The 23901-nt window shown below is 41.3% G+C and overlaps 1 protein-coding gene across 1 annotated transcript in view; it reads right to left on the reverse strand.

Annotated features, from left to right (window-relative positions):
- tmeff2a (transmembrane protein with EGF-like and two follistatin-like domains 2a) overlaps window positions 1-23254 on the reverse strand; it is a 129938-nt gene extending 106684 nt beyond the window's left edge. Inside the window, exons 1-2 of the mRNA XM_061792933.1 lie at window positions 22608-23254; window positions 5381-5490 (exon numbers count right to left, since the gene is read on the reverse strand). Of these exons, the coding sequence (XP_061648917.1) occupies window positions 5381-5490; window positions 22608-22788 (291 nt within the window). The 5' untranslated portion in view covers window positions 22789-23254. The remainder of the gene's footprint in view (window positions 1-5380; window positions 5491-22607) is intronic.
- Between the last annotated feature and the right edge of the window lie 647 nt (window positions 23255-23901).

Consider the following 23901-nt stretch of genomic DNA (forward strand, 5'->3'; position numbering starts at 1 on the left):
TGAGCTGAAGCCTATGCCCCCTGGCTTTTAGTAAAAATAATCATCGTAAACTTTGGACTGGTGGGCAGCCAATCAAAGGGCACATATAGAAAAACAAACACTCACACTCACATTCAAACAAAAACTGGAGTCTTCAACCGATCTAATCTGAGAATCGGTGTATACCCTGGACTGGTCGCCAGCCAATGGCACATATAGACAAACCATCTTCCACACTCACATTCACACCTACGGACAATTTAGAGTCTTTAATTAACCTACAATGCGTGTTTTGGGAATGTGGTAGGAAGTTAGAGCCAAGATTTGAGCCCCTCAGAACTGTGAGGCAGAAGTGCTAACCACTAGCCTACCATGCTACACACAATATATACAGTATATTTGGATAAACCAAAAAAAAAAAGAGTTAAGCATCAAATATGCATCATTTCAAATGATCACTGATTATGTATGACAAGGTATATGACTACATATGGCAATAGAATGCAAAGCATGATTGAATAATGCAATAAAACGTTCCATTTATCCTAGTCCACAATTTTAATTTGAATGCTCTGTTGGTCCGTGAGCGCACATACTTTCCGAACAGAGTTAGCACTGTGACCTGACATTAGCAAAATTCAACCAGCAACAACACCATTTCTCAGCAACTTAAAAAAAATAATAATTTTAATTATTATTAAAATGTATTTTAAAAAAAACAACTAATAATTAATTAATTGAATTATTTGAATAATAATTCAAGTGGTTCTAAAACTGGAGCCTGGGGGCTCTCAGGGTTCCCCCCTAATTAGGCTCTGGGCATTTTAAAAGCCGTCATATGATCACAACGTATCGTCACACAAAATCTGACATCCCAGCATCAATATATATATATTTTGATGAGAATAAAAACATATTTTTTAGAATAAAAGCAGTAACATTACGAGAATAAAGTTCACTTGTTAAAATGTCCTACGCAAGGATCCTGTTCGTGGACTTTAGCTCAGCATTCAACACCATCATCCCTGAACTCCTTTCCTCCAAGCTTCTCCAACTCAGCGTCTCCCCTGCCATCTGCCAGTGGATTTATAGCTTCCTGACGGGCAGCACACAGCAGGTGAGGCTGGGGGAGACCACCTCATCGACACGCAGCATCAGCACTGGGGCACCCCAGGGTTGTGTCCTCTCTCCGCTGCTCTTCTCCCTACACGAACGACTGCACCTCAACGCACCCGGCTGTCAAACTCCTGAAGTTTGCAGATGATACCACTGTCATCGGCCTCATCAAAGACGGTGACGAGTCTGCATATCGACAGGAAGTGGAGCGGCTGGAACTGTGGTGCGGCCAACACAACCTGGAGCTGAACATGCTCAAGACTGTAGAGATGATCGTGGACTTCAGGAGGCGTCCTTCGCCACAGCAGCCCCTCATGCTGTCCAGCTGCCTTGTGTCAACCGTCGAGACCTTCAAGTTCCTGGGAATTAGAGTCTCTCAGGGCCTGAAGTGGGCGAGCAACATCAACTCCGTCCTCAAAACGGCCCAGCAGAGTACCATTTCAGTGTAATTTTATAGTTATGTGAACATTTTGTGGACTTTGTGGAAAATTATTTTCTTGGAGTTGTCTGATTTTTCGATTTTCAATAAAAGTAGGTTTTTATCCAAACTATCCTCTTAACTGCTTAATTTATATGAATTTATAATCCCCTAAATAAAAATGATCACCTTTAACCTGGAACCCAGAATTTGAAAAAAACAACTCATTTTACTAAACTCACAAAAAATGGAGATGTCTGCTTTTGTGTTTGAGCTCTTCAGATGGTAGTTACTGTATGTTTAATTGGTGTTCGGGGTCCTTGGAAATATTTCACCCCGTAAGGGTTCCCCGGACCGAAAAGGTTTCAAAATCCCTGAATTAAAAGACAAAAAAGACACTTTTTCCCTTTACATTTACGAGAGTGCAGCTCTTATTATCAGCTTGGGAGAAAGTCTTTCGAGAGTCAGTGTGCGGTGAATCTAATTAATCTTTGCAATGAATGACCTCCATTGATTCCACCACATCAAACTCACTTTCTCCTACCCGAGTCACTCAGATGTCTCTTCCTCTGAATTTTTTTATGTGAAAGAAATGCTGCACACTCATCCATAGATTAATAAAGTTTCTAAAACAAACTAATTGTAGAGATGAGGGATAAAACACTTCATGGATAAAATATCAAACAGTTAGCATTGTGGTTTTTGGGATGTAGGAGGAAACAGGAGTGCCTGGAGAAAACCCACGCAGGCACAGGGAGAACATGCGAACTCCACACAGGCGGGGCTGGGTATTGAACCCCGGTCCTCAGAACTGTGAGGCTGACGCTCTAACCAGTCACGCACCATGCCGCTGCTGCTTTAACAGTGCTCTATAAACAAAGTTGGATTGGATATCGGTCAGTGGCATGGACGACTGGTTAGCACATCTGCCTCACGGTTCTGAGGACGGGGGTTCAAATCCCGGCCCCGCCTGTATGGAGTTTGCATGTTATCCCCGTGCCTGCGTGGGTTTTCTCAGGGCAATCTGGTTTCTTCCCACATGTTTATATGTGCTCTGCAATTGGCTGGCGACCAGTTCAGGGTGTACCCAGCCTCTCGCCCGAAGATTGCTGGGATAGGCTACAGCACGCCCGCGACCCTAGTGAGGATAAGCGGAAAGGAAGATGAATGAATGAATGAATGAATGAATGGATATCGGTCACTAGTTACTAGAGCACATATTGATTAATAGTGAAGAGACATGGCAGGGTACTGAGGATCCAGGCTAGGAAAAATAACCTGTGAGACCCGACTACACCGAAAGGTGCCAGAGCCCATAGCCACAGAGGATGCCCCCACATAGTCCAATATGACCCAGGTAGACTGGAATGGACTGTGCAGAGCCCCCCACTCAAGCCTCCCTACACTAGCTGTAATAGAAACTCTTATCTGACAGTTCTGAATAAACTGTTGACTTAGAAAAAAAAAATCCTGGACCTATATTTATATGTCATGCTGGTAATTTTCAAGAGAGGCTAGCAAAAAAAAAAAGAAAAAGGTTCCACGTGATGCAATGTTACAGAAAAAAAGCATCAGCTTCAGTCTTCCAAAGCAACAGACATTAACTTGTGGTAATAACTTCTACATTCTCAAATGATTTGCTTTTCTCTGGTAAGAGATTGCCTGAGACTACCTGATAGCAATATCTGCTTAAGATCTCCTGAAGACAAATGGCGCTGTAATGTCATTTAACAACAGCAGTAGGTTAATGTTGATCTTAGTGAAGTACGAAAGTGAGATACAACAAGGGTGACCAATGGGGTGTTGGCGGGCTTCGTTGTGCTGATGTGCCGATAAAAGAAAAAAAAGAAAAATGAGAAAATGTGTCACACTGACAGATCTTAGCATCTTCATTTATCTCCAGACATGCATTGCAGATCTGTCTTCAAGGCTTTGCAAACGTTGTGCCAATCAATAGTCAGCAGCGTGGCTTGCTCCTTTTTTTTTTTTATTATAGGTCTAGTCATAAAGTTAAGCACGAGCCATTATCAAGAATAGCATAGTTTCCAGGATTTATGTTATTAACGAGCTCCTTTCAGTCTTCGGTCTCATCAGTGTCAGGGTTGTTTACGACTGTAGCAAGAGTATGGCGGTCTGTGGCGGTGACACCAGGGTTCACAAGAAGCCATAAACTGGGCTCGTTTTATACCGTCGCCTCATTTTCAGAGGGGTAATTAGCTCCAATCAAGACGATGGCTTTCGATCCATCTAATTTCAAGATGTAGATACGTAGCTCACAGGCTCCGCTGTGAAAGATCGATTCTTTTTTTCTGTTTTAATCTGGAGGATTATTTGTTACATACTGTGATAAATTCTATTTTATGCAGCATGCAGATTCTGAATACTACGGTAGTATAACACAGGTGTGGGTAAACCTTTGTGCTTTAGTCTAGGGCTACATTACATTTTTAAAACAGACAGATGGACCAGGTTAGATAACGTGGGGGAAAAAGAGTTAAATAACGTGTATGTAAAATATGTAAAACAGTTATACGGCTCTTGATAATGTAAATGGTCTGTGGGCTAGATTAAAGAATGGAGCGAGTCATATAACTGCTGCACCCCTTACATAGATATTCTTCGTTGGGGGTTGTGAATAGTATATTGGATAGTTCATCTCAATTTGTGTGGATACTCATTATGTTTAAATGCAAAAATGAATTGGATGGGTTACTGACAGTGCCCTGCGATTGGCTGGTGACCAGTTCAGGGTGTACCCCGCCACTCCCCCGAAGATAGCTGGGATTGGCTCCAGCACGCCCGCGACCCTTGTGAGGATAAAGCGGTACAGAAAATGGACGGATGGATGGGTTACTGACATAGTTGGGTCTCTCAACTTTTTCACACACTTCTCTGCGAAGTCCCAGTTTACATGCACTGGATTCAATGGACTTTATGGCTGGCACCGCTCTAAGCATTTCTGGTGATAAGGTCAGGTGGTGTAACAGTTTCCGTTGCCAATATGTTTCAAACTACTGGTATACCATCTGGCGTGCTGGAGCCTATCCCAGCTGACTCTGGTTGAGAGGCGGTGTACACCCTGGACTGGTCGCCAGCCAATTGCAGTGCATATATAAACAAACAACCATTCACACTCACAGTCACACCTACGGGCAATTTAGAGTCTTCAATTAACCTACAATGCATGTTTTTGGCATGTGGGAGGAAACCGGAGTGCCCGGAGAAAAACCACGCAGGCACGGAGAGGAAAAATGCAAACTCCGCACAGGCGAGCCCGGATTTGAACCCGGCTCCTCAGTACTGTGAGGCAGACGTGCTAACCAGTCGTCCACTGTGCCACCAGGCTCCAATTTTAACTTGTATATTCAAAAACAAAAATCCCTTCTCACGGCTTAACAATTCCCCAAACCTTCATAGACTACAGGACAGAGGGATAAATTACTGCAATGTGTATCTTCTACTTTCTTATTATATCACTTGTCACCCTACACATTAACCAAACTCATAAAAAAAACATTTCTTGGAACAGTTCGTTCTGGTGAAAGATGGCTTCAGCAGACCATAGGCGCACTGTAAAGGACAAACATTTCTTTCTCTTTTCCCTCATGAGACACAACTCATTATGAGTTGTGTACATATAGCTTTTAATAGAGCAGTTGTGTGAATCACACTTGGGTGGGGAAAAAACAAAACAAAGAGAATACATACTGTAGATTCTACATTGAAGCATGTGATAGTGGCAACAGAAATGTTTCACGTCTAACTTTGAAGTTGAATCTAGTGTGAAAACCAAAATGGCAAAACATGTTGCTGATCCAAAAAGAAACAAAAAAAATTAAATAGTAGCAGACTTTTTAGAGTTCTTACCTTAAAGTCGCAAATGCAAGTCACCATGTTTCCAATTCTTAGGCACTCGCCATCAAAGTTGCATGTGTTTGTGTCGCACAAAAACAGGTCCGTGTCTCGGTCATCAAAACCTGGGAGAATGAAATTCAACAAGAAACAAGTGTAAGGCAACTTCCTTTACAATTAAGTTCTGCAAATTCAGCTTCATACCTGACTAGGGCTGGGTTTACACTCTATGCTTCAAGTCACACCGTTTTGATTTTGTGTCACAATTGGTAGATGCGTCATGGCGGCGACAGAAACAACAACACATGGAATCAGATATCCCATAAATTGCAATCGGGCATCTTCCAAACGTTGATACAGATCTGATCCAATCGGATATCTGGCAATCCGAGTGCAGTGCAAACACATTGATCAGATATTTCCCATCAATGGCAGCTTGATGCCATAGAAATGCACCAATTGGGGATGTATACATGTCTGCATAAATACAAAAAAAAATCTCACTGTTAATAAAGTGTAAATATCACCTGCAGCAAAATCATAGACGATTACATATGGCCTGAACATAATATGACTAAATTTGCTAGATGTTTGTCAATCATTAAATGACAGAGGTGGGGACTTGAGTCAGACTTACAGTAAGTTGCTGATTTTAGGACATGGATAAAAGTTGCTTAGATAAACGTGAAAGCCTCAGCTTCATTTTAACTTGACTTAACCATGAGACTTAGACTTGTGATATTGTTTGTTTGTTTAGTGCATGCAAACCTGGCAACCCACCAGTATGCTCCTCAAGGATTATTTTTTGATTAACTGAGAAAAGAATGGCAAGATGCAAGGTTTGCAACTCAAAGGCAGGCAACACAACAACGAAGACATCTAAGCTCATCCATCACTGGAAAACCCACAAAAGCTACGTTAACCTTACAGTTTGGCAGCTAGTCAAACATGAACTAAGCTTCATGTTGGTTATGTGTTTAATAAAGAAAACAAAAAAGTAATAGACAACATGGAGACTGGTTTAGAACCATTTAAAATGAGATTGTAAATGTGTTAGTACAGCTTATTAAGGCAAGTATGAGTGCAAAGTGACTCATGTGTGAATATATGGTGTGACTGAGCAAAATCGAAGATGACTTGACTCAAGACTCGCTTAACCTAAGTAATGACCTGATCTGACTTGCTTGATTTTTGTCCCAGTGATTGTGAATGTTAAGACTTGAGACTAACTTATGAATTGCACTTATGTGACTTTTTCCCACCTCTCTAAATACACTAAATAATTGCCCCTGGCAGCCAGTGGAGTAATGTGGAGCTTACTTCCATTTCATGTAACCTTTAATTATGTATTATTGTCCGTGTTGTCACTGCCAGGTGTTGTCACATACACTTATTGACCTGCAGTGTGGATGTTTGCGCGTGCAGGTTGTTTCATGTGATCCGTGAATGTAAACACAGTCATAGGTGTCACTGTGTTAAATGTACTGTACATGGAAAGAGACAGGGCGAAAAATACAGATATTAAACAGGTATTAAATCAGAATCAGGCACTGTGACCTACAGTTTAAATCCAAGCATTGAATTTAAAAAACAAGTGTCTGGTTTAGAGACATTCATCATGCAATTACACCCATCTTAGAAACTCGTAGTGGGTGCACAGTTAAATATGAACGAGGAGGACCACGGAATATGAATCCACATGAAAACTAATTGAGTCCGAATGTACGTATGCAAAATATCTTGTCAGACTTTTCAGACGCTACTTGTTTGATAATTTGTGTTTGTATACAACAAGGCTCGCTCCTGTGGCAGCAGGCTCGGGGGGAGGTATGATGTGATTCACGCGCCCTCTGGAAATCTCCAAAGACTCCATCAAAGCGTCCCGAATCAAATCAAAGAGCAACACGAGTCTGAGTCTACAGACAGAGCTTGAGGCTATTAGACTACCTGAACTGATTGTGCTCAGACAGTCGTTATTGTTAAAGCCCCAAAGAAAATGGCTACAATAGATACAGGATATGAAGTACTGCTTGTTGACAGAATCTCATGAGAAAATCCTTCTTGGTGGTAATTTATAAAAGCCATGTTGTAATTATTTTTGCGTTTGTACTTCAAAACCAAATCCATTATCTATATTCTCAGAGTTTGTTTGATTAATATTCGCTTGATGATAACCTAAAGGGATTCTAGCAACCCTCTAGAGATGTCGTGTAGTCCCTGTAGAAATAGATGAAACCGTGTTTGTTTGTGCTGCGTTTTTTGGGAGATATCACTGGAATAATGTTGCACTCTGTGCATGTTGTCAGAGGGTTTCAATTACACTACAAGACTACTAACAAGTTGGACTGCTTTAAATGGATGTATGTAAAAAAACAAAAAGCAAATGTCGAGTTACAAAATACGTTGATACATGAGTTGAGCAATCTGAATCCACTTGTATCTAAATGTGGATATTAATTTACAAATAATACAAATACATTTGAGTGCTAAGAAAAGCACGGCTATATATATTTAATTACATTATATAATAAATACATTCTTCTTATTATTATTATTATTATCCATCCATTTCCTTTACCGCTTATTCTCACTAGGGTTGTGGGTATGCTGGACCCTATCCCAGCTATCTTCGGGCGGGAGGCGGGGTACACCCTGAACCGGTCGCCAGCCAACCGCAGGGCATTATTATTATTATTATTATTATTATATTGATTATTTTACTAAATACATAATACAAAGTTTAACCCTTCCAATACGCTTCCCACGAGCTGTAATCATACTGAAACCTATTTCAATGCACTTTTTTAATATGTTTTAAACATATTTGAAAAAGCATAACATGTCAGGACATACTGCATGTATTTAAAAATAATGGGTTAAAAAACATATTGATTATTTTATAACATACATATAAAAAAAATATTGTTAAAGCCTAAAAAAAAAACTTCTCACACACTGTAATCACGTTGAATCTTATTTACATACACTTCTTAAATGCATTCTGAAGATATTTGAACACTGAAAAAAAAATGCGATACAGCAGGACTGCAAAAGGTGAACTGCGATATAGCGGGAGATTTCTGTACTTGCAGTTTGAATAATAGTATGGATATCTTACCCGATCCTATGTAACACTGGAAAACGCATAAATTTGCAACATTGGGGAGGCAACACAGTACACCTCCAAGAGCTTTTAGGACTAGAAACTCATTAGACAGGATGCCAGAAGCAAATTTTTTAGAAGGTTTGGACTTTATCAGTTATTGAGTCAGTGGAGCATTGTTGACTTTTTTGCACACTATCAGGCGTCCACAATAGGCCATTGCACAAACATTGACCGAGTGAGCATTTGGAATGTCCAAAAGAAGACAGAACCCAATGGACGTAACTACAGCAGAAACATATCAGAGCTGTAAAGACCCCAAAACAACGGTTAGTGACATCAGCCAAAACTTCCAGGGAGCATTGGTGACGGTATCACAATCTACTGTTTGCAGAAGACTGTATATACAAAAGTGCAGAATCTACACTAAAAGATCCAAACCACTCATTAGACAAAGAATAGGAAAGCAAGGCCGGAATTTGCTAAAAAGTACAGAGACAATGTTTGATGGCCCGAAGAGAGAAATATGAACTTTTACCAGAGTAATAAATATGCTACAGTATCTGATCATACCAAGTATTTGGTCTGCCAATTTAAATAATTTTGCAACCAAACTGATTGGGAGAGCCTCCATTCCACAGCAAATAAAATGACCCAAAATACACCGCAGAAACAACAAAGGACTGATCAGGAGTGGAAGGTTTTCGACTGGCCAAATCCACTTCCCGACTTAAACCCTACTGAGCATGCATTTTATCTGCTATAAGACACTGAAGTAATGGCCAAAAACGACAATTGAAAGAAAATGCAAAAGTTTAGGGTTTTCAATGAGTCACAGGCTTGATGTAGTTGTTGCAAGCAAAGGCTCAGCAACTAAATATTAATCACCTTACACACCCTGTAAAGTGAATCCAGAGATTTGCTGCAAAATACATTATACATGTTTGAAGATAATAAGGTATTGCTGAAAAAGTGCAAAGACTTATAACTATGTAGTACTGAATTGTGGAGATTTAGAATGAAACAGATTTTCATAATTTCAGTTTTCCTGAATATTTCACCATAGCTAAAACAACACTGCGTGACGCACTTTGGAGTCTGGTGCAATTATGTGTGGTTCGCTAGCTATCTTCTCCCCTCAGATAGTCAGCTGGCATGGCGACTTTAGAGCACCTTGTTGTTGACCGTGAGTGCACGCACATCACGGTGTGAAAGGTGGAAGCACGAGAAGAGGGGAAAAAATACAAATTAAAAAAAGCACAACTTGACAGTCAGCGTGTGGACTGGGGCTTCACACTGGCGTGACCGCTTTAGAACGCCTCGTTGTCACAGTGAGATAAAACCCCACAGCTTTAAGCAGATATATTTCAGAAGTGCATTCAAGAGCAGACATGATGGCTTGAATTTTCATGATTTTAGAGGAAGAAAGGAAGGATTGAAAAAAAACATGGATGCTTTTCTGAATTAACGTTTACATCAAAAGCGGACAAAACAGTTCACGATATTAAAGCCTCATTTTTATACCTACCAATTTGTATTACTTTTTATCCATCCATCCATTTTCTGAGCCGCTTCTCCTCACAAGGGTCGCGGGCATGCTGGAGCCTATCCCAGCTGTCATCGGGCAGGAGGCGGGGTACACCCTGAACTGGTTGCCAGCCAATCGCAGAGCACATAGAAACAAACAACCATTCGCACTCACAGTCATGCCTACGGGTAATTTAGAGTCTCCAATTAATGCATGTTTTTGGGATGTGGGAGGAAACCGGAGTGCCCGGAGAAAACCCACGCAGGCACGGGGAGAACATGCAAACTCCACACAGGCGGGGCCGGGGATTGAACCCGGGTCCTCAGAACTGTGAGGCTGACGCTCTAACCAGTCGCCCACCGTGCCGCCCTATTACTTTTTAAATTTTTTTAATTATTCAAATTTGGCAGGGTTGTTAAAAACACTCTTCTCTGTGGTGCATCACATTTACAACAGATTTTTATTTTCACTTGACAGGGGCTATCATTAATTTCAGTATTTTTGCTCACCTAAAAATTCCCTTAAAACCTCGGCTACACTATATTTCCAAAAGTATTTGCTCACCTACCTTGACTCACGTATGGTTTTAAGTCATATTCCATTCTAAATCCATATGGTTTAATAAGATGTTAAACAACCTTTTGCAGCTGTAACAGCTTCCACTCTTGTGGGAAGGCTTTCAACAAGGTTTAGGAGTGACTTTATGAGAATTTTTGCTCATTCTTCCAGGAGCATATTTGTGAGGTCACACACTGATGTTGGACGAGAAGTCCTGACTAACTGTCAACTCGAAATCAACCCAAAGGTGTTCCATCAGGTTGAGGTCAGGACTCTGTGCAGGCCAGTCGTTCATCCATACTGAATTCTCTCATCCAAGTCTTTATGGACCTTGCTTTGTGCACTGTTGCACAGACATGTTGAAAGAGAAAGGGGTAATCCCCAAACTGTTTGACTGTCCAAAATCTCTTGGTATGTTGGAGCACAGGGGCTAAAATTTTGGACATTTCCAACTCTGTGGGAACAGTTTGGACATGGCCACTTCCTGTTCCAATATGACTGTGCATCAGTGCACAAATCAAGGTTTACAAACACACGAATGACAGAGTTTGATGTGGATGAACTTGACTAGCCTGCACAATCCTGACGTTAACCCTATAGAACACTTTTGGATGAATTAGAGCGGAGACTGAGAGCCAGGCCTTCTCGTCCAACATCAGTGTGTAACCTCACAAATGCGCTTCTGGAAAAATGGTCATAAATTCCCATAAACACACTCCTAAACCTTGTGGAAAGCCTTCCAGAAGAGTTTAAGCTGTTTTAACTCCAGAGGGTGGACTGATGTCATATTACACCCTATATATTAAGAATGGGATGTCACTAAAATTTATATCTGAGTCAAGGCACGAGAGCGAATAGTTTTGGCAATATAGTGTATCATCTAAGTTGTACATCAGATCTACATGTAAATACCTGGAAATAAAAGCTGAAATATTAAACTCAAATTATTACTTTAAGTCTAAGTAATATAAATTTGCTTCACTGTTCCAATTCCATTATTTATAATTGGGTTATTTTTACTCAACCTTCTTGTTCTAGCTACAAATTTAATTAATATCTAAATAACATTCACCAAGACATATGTGATGATATAAGATTCATTATTGCAGCTACTTGTGATCAGTCCAAGCTCACGGGACCCATCTAACAAGTAATATGGTGATTCGCCATTTTCTTTCATAGATTTCTTCAGACAATAGATATTAGGAGTCCTCGGTGCCTCCTTCTACGATAACCACACGGCTCACACCACTTCAAAAAAAAAAAAAACTCCTACTCATGACAACCAAGGAGTCATAAACCCGCAGCGAGGTAGACCGATGGTGAAATCAACCTGCAATTTGCCAGGGCCATAAATGACCATAAAGTGTGAGCTCTCCGAGCAAATATACAGTTGCTGAGTCAAGAGCACACACATAAGAGGTGCTTGGAGTGTCTGGGATGAAACAAAGCTCTTAGCTCTTGGAGGACCAAAGAAGGGAATCTGAAAAAGCAGACAGACGATGTTCACTTTTAAGGGCCATCGACTGATTGACTATATGGAAATCTGATCCACAGTGAAGCTGTCAGCAATAATACCTGATGCAAACCACATTTCACATTTAACTAGAAAAGTCTTCCTTTACTTAAGTACAGACATTTGCATTGAAAAAAATTACTGTGGGAAAGGGTTAGGGTAACCCTAACCCTAACCAGCCCTAGAATTACTGAGTCAACGTCTTTAGAAAACCTTGTAAAAGTCCAAAAGTACAAAGTGTGAAATGTACTTACATAAGTAAAACTGATTTTTTTTTTTCAGATATGTTTACAATGTATTTACACTTACACTATTTGCACTTACGGATGTTGCACCGAATTGTATTTACTGACATTGGTTTTCTGAAGTGTTCCTGAGCCCATGTGGTGATATCCTTTACACATTGATGTCAGTTTTTGATGCAGTGCTGCCTGAGGGATCGAAGGTCACGGGCATTAAATGTTGGTTTTCGGCCTTGCCGCTTACATGCAGTCATTTCTCCAGATTCCCTGAATCTTTTGATGATATTATGGACCGTAGATGATGAAATCCCTAAATTCCTTGCAATGGTACATTGAGGAACATTGTCCTTAAACTGTTCTACTATTTTCTCACTCACTTCTTCACAAAGAGGTGAACCTCGCCTCATCTTTGCTTGTGAATGACTGAGCAATTCAGGGAAGCTCCTTTTATACCCAATCATGGCACCCACCTGTTCCCAATTAGCCTGTTCACCTGTGGGATGTTCCAAACAGGTGTTTGATGAGCATTCCTCAACGTTCTCAGTCTTTTTTGCCACCTGCCGATTATTTGCTAAAAACAATAAAGTTTGTCAGTTTGAACATTAAATATCTTGTCTTTTTTGTGTATTCAATTAAATATAGGTTGAACATGATTTGCAAATCATTGTATTCAGTTTTTATTTATGTTTAACACAACGTCCCAACTTCATAGGAATTGGGGTTGTATATATAAAAATGTCTCTCTATCTTGCAGATTTTCACATCCAGAACGTAACTCCCGCAATGAACACTGGATCACTTTTAGTGACATTTCATTTTGTTTGTGCTTCAGCTCAACAACGGCTGGGAAACACCAGTCTATATACTCTACTTTCGCAAGCGCCCACAAAATATATGATGCTGTATTGTGATATAAACAACCATCAGTCTTCTTACATAATGCCGCAGTCTGCCATTTAGTTATTGTACCTGTCATAGGGTTTGATGTTCTCGCACACAGCACGCCAGCCTGCTACCGCCCAGGCCTTCCCTTACATGATTATACATTGCCTGGCAAGCGCATTCAAGTCATAATCAAATGTGATTTATCAACACAGTTAGGGAGCGACGACGGTGCCGCAGAGCACACACGTAAATAACACAAAATGTGTTCCAGCAATTGCATTGATTTCACTACAGTATGTAAAATGTTTCGCTGGTTCAATATATACTTTTCTTAACCCCAAATTGGGGGAAAAAAATGATTCTATTATGAATTAACATGTTTTACAACAAAAGATCAAAAGCCCCTATGATTGATTGGCAACCAGTCCAGGGTAAATCCACAGCCCCAAAAGATAATTTATATCTCATTATTGACTCCATTACTCACCATTTCAATCAAATATTATTCGAGATCATGATTTAATGATATAGAATCAAGTATAAATATTAAAGCTATATACGTGAAATTATCTATTTTAAGTTCATGTGTTGATTAAACTTATTAAGCCAAGCAGAATATGTGAAATACTGAAGAACCTTTAACAATTTGTTGTTGTTATTATTATCATCATTTCATAAGTCAATTTGACCCACGACATAACAGGAGGGTTAAGCTAATAGTTCTACTGGTTATACTGTATGTGCATTGTCTCATTCCTAATCTGTTTTGCATGCATGCAGCCATGGAGGCAGGTCCATCATTTCCTTAGCAGCACAAATAGGTGACATCAACAACAAACGAATTGGAGTCAAGTTGCATGGCTTGCGTTTCAGCAGAATGCAGGATGAAGAATGTGAAGACAAAGACATATGAGCTACACTTGTGGACTTTGGAATCAATGATGGAGGAGGAATTAGTTGTTGCATGACGCTTAACATAGACTATTCCTGTGTTATCCATCACAGTACAGGGAAACGGAATAGAATCATTAACAGATACCAAATCAGACTTTCTAAACAACGACCCATGCCTGAAACTAAACAAGAAGTCAACCAGTTTGGATTGAAGCTGCCATGCCTGGTGAATTTCAGGGATTGTATTTTGATAATCTCTGATTTAAGAATTCACCAATATGGGCCCCAATTGAATGCACATATCCAAAACAGATGGGCGACACTAAATTGCAAAAGATTTTAGCCTCCAGCATCTAATGTGGGCGGAGCATGGCGCCAAAACTTGCTACTCATTTCGAGAATTTAGAAAGTTTCTCATGGCAGGATGAACAAAATAAGTCTCAAGGACCCATGCATGAAATTGAACAGGAAGTCAGCCATTTTTGGTTTGAAGCTACGAATTCTAGGGCTCGTAGTTTGACAAACTGCTACAAGGGAATTCAGGGAATAAGGTATTGTCAAGCTAAAAATGTTTAACCCTTTTTTAGATAAAAGACAGGACAAGCACTTTGAGAATAATAAGGGATACAATTTAATAAAAACTTGCATGCAAGGAGACAGTTTAGGTACACCTGATAGCTCTAAAAAGTGTCTGCCTATTTCTACTCAGGCAAGGTAATATACAGTACAATATACATTATCTTTGCACGTGAAATACAATTGAATCGTGTGGTTATAATTTACAAAGAATACCACTTTGCCAGGCGGCACGGTGGACGACTGGTTAGAGCGTCAGCCTCACAGTTCTGAGGACCGGTGTTCAATCCCTGGCCCTGCCTGTGTGGAGTTTGCATGTTCTCCCCGTGCCTGCGTGGGTTTTCTCCGGGCACTCCGGTTTCCTCCCACATCCCAAAAACATGCAGTAATTGAAGACTCTAAATTTTTTAGTCCATTACCTGCAAAGGCACCATCAAAGTAGACTTAACCTGAGTCCTCAGACTGAAAGAGCCTTTAATTTGAAATGACTATGTTACTTACTTCATGTGTACTGTGCATGCAGCGTAACAATACATCTTCAATTGGCGACATTATAAAGTTTTATGTGTTAATTTTTCAGGTACAAGCAACTCCAGTAGTGACGCAAATGAGACCATTGTCGATGAGTAGTTGGTCGTGTTTGTTGAACAGCAGGTGTCCATTTTAAGTATCACTTAAACAAGAGCCAAAATCATTGTTGTCCTCTTTTTGAATGAGCTACCGGTTGCTTGGTCATAAGGCCGGCAAATTTTCACTCGCCTCCTCCTGACCTGCCCTGCCAGGAGGATGTTACCGGAAACTGAATAATTAAAGCAAACAAGCCGACAAACATCAAATATTAAAACGGCGATGTTTATATGCCAACGATTAAGATGGCAAGAGAAGCACTTACTTGTCTAAAAGAGAGCACTTGTCAGCCAAATGTGTCTTTCTCCGACCTACCTGAAATGTCACAATTCCCTTTTCAGCATTGCACTGATGAATTATTAAGTGAATTAAATTAATCATGAAAGCTGAACAACCACTGAGGCCAGGCATCCTTTTTTGACCTCTCCGAGTGGTTAGCGCAACTGCCTCGCAGCTCTGAGGTTCTGGGTTTGAATCTGGACTTTAAATTGTGCATAGTTGCTAATGCGAATGCTTATTTGTCTATATGTGCCTTGCGATTGGCTGACGACCAGTCCAGGGTGTACCCCTCGCCCAAAGGCACCGTGGACTGGCCCCAGCTCACCCGCAAACCTACTGAGGAGGAAATTGATGGATATTTAAAGGAGATATTTGGCAAGGTGAAGGTTTATTTTCTGGGAACTGAATTTGTTTTCATTTATACAGGTCAAACTTGGGTCGATTAATTCGCCTATTAAGTATAAACTATTAATTTTATGGGTTTCAATCTAAAATATATTTGATGGTATTGTGTCTCACCAGGCGGCACGGTGGGCGACTGGTTAGAGCGTCTGCCTCACAGTTCTGAGGACCCCGGCCCATCAATCCAAGGCCCCGCCTGTGTGGAGTTTGTATGTTCTTCACGTGCCTGCATGGGTTTTCTCCAGGCACTCCGGTTTCCTCCCACATCCCAAAAACAAAAACACGCCGATAATCATTTTAAATTTATTTTTTTGCTGATTGCGATCAGTGGGCGACACGGTGGCCCGACTGGTTAGAGCGTCTGCCTCACAGTTCTGAGGCCCAGGGTTCAATCACTGGCCCCGCCTCTGTGGAGTTTGCATGTTCTCCCCGTGCCTGCGTGGGTTTTCTCCGGGCACTCCGGTTTCCTCCCACATCGAAAAACATGCATGGTAGGTTAATTGACAAGCTCTAAATTACCCGTAGGTGTCAACGTGAGTGCAAATGGTTGTTTGTTTATATGTGCCCTGCGATTGGCTGGCAACCAGTTCAGGGTGTATCCCGCCTCCTGCCCAATGATAGCTGGGATAGGCTCCAGCACGCCCGCGACCCGAGTGAGGAGAAGCGGCTCAGAAAATGGATGGATGGATGGATGGCGGGATGTCTCACCATGGATACAAGCAGAGAACATGAAAACATGCTTCTAAAAAAGGAGACATATCCTTAGCCTAATAGTCATTTTTAAGTTACTGTCACAATATAAATAGAAAATACCAAGATGCTTGATAACAAATGTACATGGAAATAGAAAAGCATTGGGAAATTGAAGCTGCAGTGTCAATGCAGCCTTCATCACACATACAGTATTTTTTTATTATACCTTTGACTCATTGTCTTGTCTTTATTCTTAAACTGTTCCCTGCCAAGAGGTATGAGCTCGAATGTGTGGAAGCGAAAGACCTTGGAAGGAAGCAGATGACCGATTCAACCTCTCTTTTCAAAGGTTAGTTAATCTGTATCAGGGGTTGAAACTGAGAGTCACTTCTTGGTTACTGATTAATGCGAATGGCTATCAGTTTGAGTCACACTTCTAGAATTTTAAAACAAATGCTTTAATTACCTTTAATTACAGTATGTGTTATTATGCCTGTCATTTTAAAAGCAGAGTTCTCCATATTGCCAGCTGTTTCAGAGAATTTTTATTCATCTTTAAAGACCAACAGAATATTGTTTTCTGTTCGCCATTCACTCCATGAAGCGGGTCATCTTTTCTCATGAGCACGCCACACACTTTCTCGCACCTACCGCGACACGTACTGTGTTTACACTCTGTTGGAGTGGGCCTAAACTTCTCAAGCTTCCAAGCGTGTTGTCGTTTCTCTCTTTCATAATCAATGTGACTAATCTTTATCTTCTCAAAAGCTGTGCTGATCTCAAATCCTAAGCGATGCAATGCCGGCATCTACAAGGATCTGTTTATCATTACAGTGATTTACAAACCTGAATTTCACAGAAAAGCTGGACGCAACTCTTTCCTCACCCACCCGTTGAAAAATGTGCTTGATGTTTTTTTCGGTGGCAGTAAATGGTTGGATTCCAGTTGACAAATATTAATGTCCATGGCAGTGAATGAGTTAATTGTATGTTGTAATTTTTTAGAATTAATTATATTCTTCTTTGTGAAGATACTGAAATTTCTCACAATAATTATCGATGACAATTTAACAAGGTAGGAAACAGAGAAATATCAATAATCATCACTGTATTTCTATAAATCAAATGAGAACTTCTATAGAATTCCGAGAAAATCACAATGTCCCATCATTAGTGAGCTATTTTTACTTCTCATATTTTCCTTGGGGGATATTACAGCACTGATCGGAAACTATTATTTTTTTATTTTTTTACAATCATGTATAATTAAGTGTCTTAAATAAATAGTCCAGTTTTTTTTATCACAATCTCTTCTTTCTATTTTGTTCCCACCACAAAAAAAAAAAACTTATAAATCTACTCGTGTATCAAACCATGGGTCAGAAACCGTTATACGTAACAAATTGTCAAAGTGTGACCTTGGTGTCTCGTTACAGCCATTATATATATGGAATTTCATATGTTGAGAATCATAGCAGCAAACCCCTGGAAAGTCTAAAAACAGTGCTTGAAGTATCAACGTTTCCATGTAGATTAATTACCTTCATACACAATGAGGCCTCAACCGCCACTTCTTATTCAAACAACTCAGTGAAACCAACCAACAACTTTTCATATTTTTGCCTGGACTCGCCACACTCATTAGCATTGATTGTAGCAGCAGAAGGCAGCTGTTTTGTGAGACGGCTCTAATGAATCCATGCGCTAAATGACCAGCGCCGTGCACTGGTCCACAGTTAATGACCAGCTTGTAGACATATTGGAGCATTTTGCTGCAAAAGTCAGACAACATCTCGAGAGCTGGATCCAAAAGGAGAGCTGAATCGAGTGTAATTGGAGTTGGAATGCGTACACTTCAAAAAGCACTTCTCGGCCCTTTGCCCTGGCTCCAAGCAAGATTTGGACCAAAGAGACAGACTGACAACCAACAGAAATGTTTACAAGACAGTATGTGTTGGCTTGTTTCTGCTGCCAAGGGGACAAACTTAATTTATACAGGAAAAATGCTTAAAGTGGACATGTTATGCATTTTGTTCACATTTTAAATGTTACATCCTAATCACAGATATCGGACATTCATTGGTTAAAATACACAAACGACAAAGAATTACAACACCATCTATCCAGCCCTCCATTTTCCGAACCGCTTATCCTCTTTAGGGTCGCGGGCGTGCTGGAGCCTATCCCAGCTAACTCTGGGCGAGAGGCGGGGTACACCCTGAACTGGTTGCCAGCCAATCGCAGGGCACATATTAACAAACAACCATTCGCAATCACATTCACTCCTTCGGGCAAATTTAGATTAATTCAATTAACCTACCATGCATGTATTTGGGGAGATAGAGGAAGTGGCTACCCAAGACTTTCCGTAGCTTCCACCAAAAACCCAGGTGAAACTTAACTCCTCCCCCAACATACAAAGATCTTACAAGAGTCGAAATGTATCACTTCAACATACTTACTTGACACCAACGACTACTTTCCTATTATTCAGAGCTTTGGGGCGTCGCAGAAAGAGCAGAAAATTTCCTGGCAAAAGGTTTTTTTTTGTTTTATTTCACCTAGAACGACAAGAAAGGCATTTCAAGTGCCTTTACGTTGAATATACTGTAAATCACAATGCAAAGTCTCCGCTTGATCTGTCCACAGAATAAAATGTGTCGAGTGTAATTTTGAGACACTTTGCTTTAATGAAGCCTGCCACTGTAGTACTTCAATATTGCAAATGGACGCAAACCAAACAGCGTGAAAATCTTACCCAAATCACATTTCAACCTCCCTTCATCTTATTGAAACTCTCATTAAACACTTACCGCTGCGTTTTCGCAGCTAGGTAACCCTCCTCAACAAAACACTACAGCCGTACTCGGCATTAGCCCCACAGTAGAGGGAAACGCGGTAAGCAGTGGATTATTCAGGAGACAGATCATCCCCCTCAAACAGTGATTAAAATTGGAATGTTAAATGTAATATACATTGTTAATTATTTGCATATTTTGACAGAAGAACGTCAAATAACTTTTATTAAGACACCAGAGAACATTTGCATAATATGTCTCCTTTAATGAACAAAGTTCGACAACCTTGGGAAATGTATTTAATAATTTGAGCAGATGAGTGACAATAAGCGGTATACTGTATTTCTGCTGAACTAAAATGATTTATTTGAGAACTAAGAACTGATGTTGATTTCAGTACAAATTTGCCTTCATGGCATATTCTTTAATTGTAGAGTGACATAGTTGTTTGTCATACAACTAAAATATCATAAATTATCAATATTAACACCAATTAACCCCCCTAAAAAAAAATCAGCCATCGAATCCAGTTTCACGGATCCACACAAAATAGGTGGACATGTCTATCATGACAGGACGCACAAAATAGTCTCAAGGACCCATGTCTAAAACTGAACGGGAAGTTAGCCTTTTTGGTTTTTAGCAATCATTTTGGCCAAATGAGCCACAGTCGAGAGCAGGTATCCAAGCCAGGTGGACAATAGAAAAATAAATTACCCTGACACCAGTTTCACCGATCCACACGGAATTGGGTAAACATGTCAATCATAATGGGACGCAACAAAAAATTCTCATGGACCGATGACTGAAAATTTAGCAGAAAGTTGGCCATTTTGGTATGAATCAGCCATTCTGGGGGAATTCCAGGACTCAGACAAAGTCTGACTAGGGAACTCGCTCAAATAAGCTCCAATCAGAAGCAGATACCCAAGATGGGAGACGCTGAATTGCCAAACTTTTTTTTGTGGGCCAAGCGTCAAAGTCTCTCACTCAGTAGTGCCCACCGGTAAGTAAAAAAAAAAAAAAATTGCCTTTACACCAGTTCCACTGATCAACTTGAAAATGGATGGACATGGCTATCATAACAGCACATATGGAAACAGTGTCAAGGACCCATGTCTAAAATTGAACAGGAAGTTCACCATTTTGGTTTGAAGCAGTTATTTTGGGGAAATTCCATGGCCCGTCGTTTGAACTCCTATTGTGGAATTCGTACAAATGAGCCCCATTCAGAAGCAAGTATCCAAGACAGATGGGCGACCCTGAAAGTTGTTGTTTTTTGCCAACGTCCAAGTGCCGTCAAAGTTTGCTTTGCCATAAAAAAAGCGTCTTGTTTTTTTTAAATATCACTGCAAATCACTACCATTTGAAAAGCACCACAATCAATTTCATTCATATTTTAATGATTTCTTCTAATTCTACTCGATGCAAGGGAGCAGGCGTGTGCGTGCATTGTTCTCAGCGTATGCACTTAAGCCTCCGCAAGGCGTGTCGGATAAAAGCTTTTGTCTAAATGCACATGAGAGTGTGAAAGGAAGTGAGGAGGGTGGCAAGTGTGCATTTGGGCAGGATGTGCACCATTATTCTCAGTCATTATCAACAAATCATTACCACTGATCACATCCATCCATCCATTTTCTGAGCCGCTTCTCCTCACTCGGGTCGCGGGCGTGCTGGAGCCTCTCCCAGCTATAATCGGGCAGGAGGCGGGGTACACCCTGAACTGGTTGCCAGCCAATCGCAGGGCACACATAAACAAACAACCATTTGCACTCACGTTCACACCTACGGGTAATTTAGAGCTTGTCAATTAACCTACCATGCATGTTTTTCGATGTGGGAGGAAACCGGAGTGCCCGGAGAAAACCCACGCAGGCACGGGGAGAACATCCAAACTCCACAGAGGCGGGGCCGGTGATTGAACCCTGGGCCTCAGAACTGTGAGGCAGACGCTCTAACCAGTCGGGCCACCGTGTCGCCCACTGATCACAATCAGCAAAAAAATAAATTAAAAATGATTATCGGCGTGGTGATAAAGAAAAGCAGAGTAAGTGAGGAAACTTTCTTTAACGGAAATGAATACATGAAAAAATTAACTGCATTACTGTTTCTCAAATGGACACAGACCATTTTATCTCACAGCATCCCCGCTTTACAGACCCCATTACAAGCTTTTGCACTTGTATGTTCACCCCTCATACACTGGGATAACAATCAGTCCACAGGGGAGAAGGAAATGCTAAGATTCTGGCTGCAAGTCTTGCAGTCATATTGATGTGCGGCACTTATGAGCTATAATATCAATAGTGGCGTGGCGTGTAATTGGCCCGGGACTATTTTAAGACTCGGACAGACTCGGACGGGCAACAGGGGAAATATACAACCGGCTGTGGGCTAATTTCAAAAGGGAGCTCAAGTGAAGTCCTGTGCTCAGTCTGCAACATATTACTGTAAAAGCACAGTGGAATAGTGGTACCCCAAAAACACTCCCGGGTCAATGTGACCCACTGTTAATTAGTTTCTTTCACACACCAAAATACTCTTGGGTCAGTGTGACCAGATATAAAAAAAAAAAAATCTCTTTGGTCCACTAAAAATGTACATGGGTCAATGTGACCTTCTGTTATTTTGTTTATTTTTGTACACCCAAAAAATCCTCAAGGGTCAGTTTGACGTGAATTTCTTTCTATTGTACAACAAAAAAAATACTCACGAGTCACTCTGAGCAGCTGCATTTTTACAGATGCAAAAAATGAAATAAAGTATTCAACCAATACCGCCCCCCCCCCCCCCCCCCCCCCCCCCCCCCCATAAAACAAACACAGAAAATCCGGGAAGTTAAACGTGTTACATGACCTTTTCCGGGTCTATTTGACCCACAACCACATAGCAGGGTTAAGTGAACCGTAGTGCCAAGATCGATAGATCGATAGATCGATGGATCGATAGATAGATAGATAGATCGATAGATAGATAGATAGATAGATAGATAGATAGATGAGATTAGATGAGATATCCCCGCATCCCGAACTAAACCATGCGTTACATTTACCAGTCAGACACCCAAAGTCTTGACGAACGCATGCATCTTCTGCCCTTCTATATTTATCCCTAACTTGAAATGTATGCACTGATCCTCACCGGAGCAGTTCCAGCCGGTGGGCGTCTGGCAGTCGCTGAGGGAAGACGGGAAAGCGCGCAATTGCTCCACTGGCCAAGTGGCGAGGAACGACAGCAGCGTGATCCGGAGCCAGCCTCCGGTAGCGACGCTCCAGCGACGCGGATGCCCGAGCTCCGCCGCCGCGGTTGCGGGGAGAACCATCGCCGCCGCTCACTGGCTGCTGCTGCTGCGGCGGCGGCGGCACCGCCGAGAGACGCGCGCCGACGACAGCAACTCCGATCCCGGTTGCTTCCGCGGGGCGCTCACACGCCGACTGCGGAGCATTTTCCAAATGACACCGCGCGCCCCATGTAAGAGCCCCCTTTTTGGCGAGAGATCAACCACCTGCAGCCGCGGGGAGGGATCGGCGTACGGGACCGTGGGGCTTCGGTTCACGGTGGAAAAGTTATCCGACGAAGGATGATGCTCGCGGGTAAGGAGGGCAGGGAAGAGATGGGGAAGCGGGCAGTGATCCCATAAAAAAGGCGACAAAATTGTACAAGTGATAAAGATGTGGTAAGAATTCCAAAGCAGTAATAATAATAATAATAATAATAATAATAATAATAATAATAATAATAATATCCACGGGTGGAAGATGCACGCCACTGTCCAGGGTGGATGGTGGCTGCGCTCTGAGTTTGACTGCTCTCAATGCATCAATGCATCTCTCTCTCTCTCTCTCTTTCTCTCTCTCTCTCTCTCTCTCTCTCTCTCTCTCTCTCGCCCGCTCTCCCTCTGTCTCTCTCAAAATTTTTGAGAAAGAGGCATATGATTAGTTCGAGAAAACAACCCATAGACAGCTCTCTGGTTTTTATGCTGGTTACACCATGTCTGAAAATGCAACAATTTTTTTGCCAGCGCATGTCTTTGTGGATATGAAGCCATATTATGGGGTCCAAAACACGATACTCACAAAAAGAACAAAGAAAATAAAACCTCCTTCAATTGGCTGGCGACCAGTTCAGGGTGTACCCCGCCTCCAGCCCGAAGGTAGCTGGGATAGGCTCCAGCACGCCCGCGACCCTAGTGAGGAGAAGCGGTACAAAAAATGGATGGATGGATAAAACCTCAGTAGCGCCTACTAGAAAGATCAGAAAATAGCTCATTTTTGGGGGTGTCTCTCTGCTTTTAATGTTGGTTACTCCAACTGTGTGTATCTGGTAAACATGGGTTTTAGGGGTCCCAAACATAACACATCACACAACCACCACGCAAAAAACTCACTCGGCACCTCCTGGAAAGTTCACATTCAAAATGTATGAACTTTAGGGG

The sequence above is a fragment of the Phyllopteryx taeniolatus genome, chromosome 12, assembly GCF_024500385.1.
Source record: "Phyllopteryx taeniolatus isolate TA_2022b chromosome 12, UOR_Ptae_1.2, whole genome shotgun sequence".
NCBI lineage: Eukaryota > Metazoa > Chordata > Actinopteri > Syngnathiformes > Syngnathidae > Phyllopteryx > Phyllopteryx taeniolatus.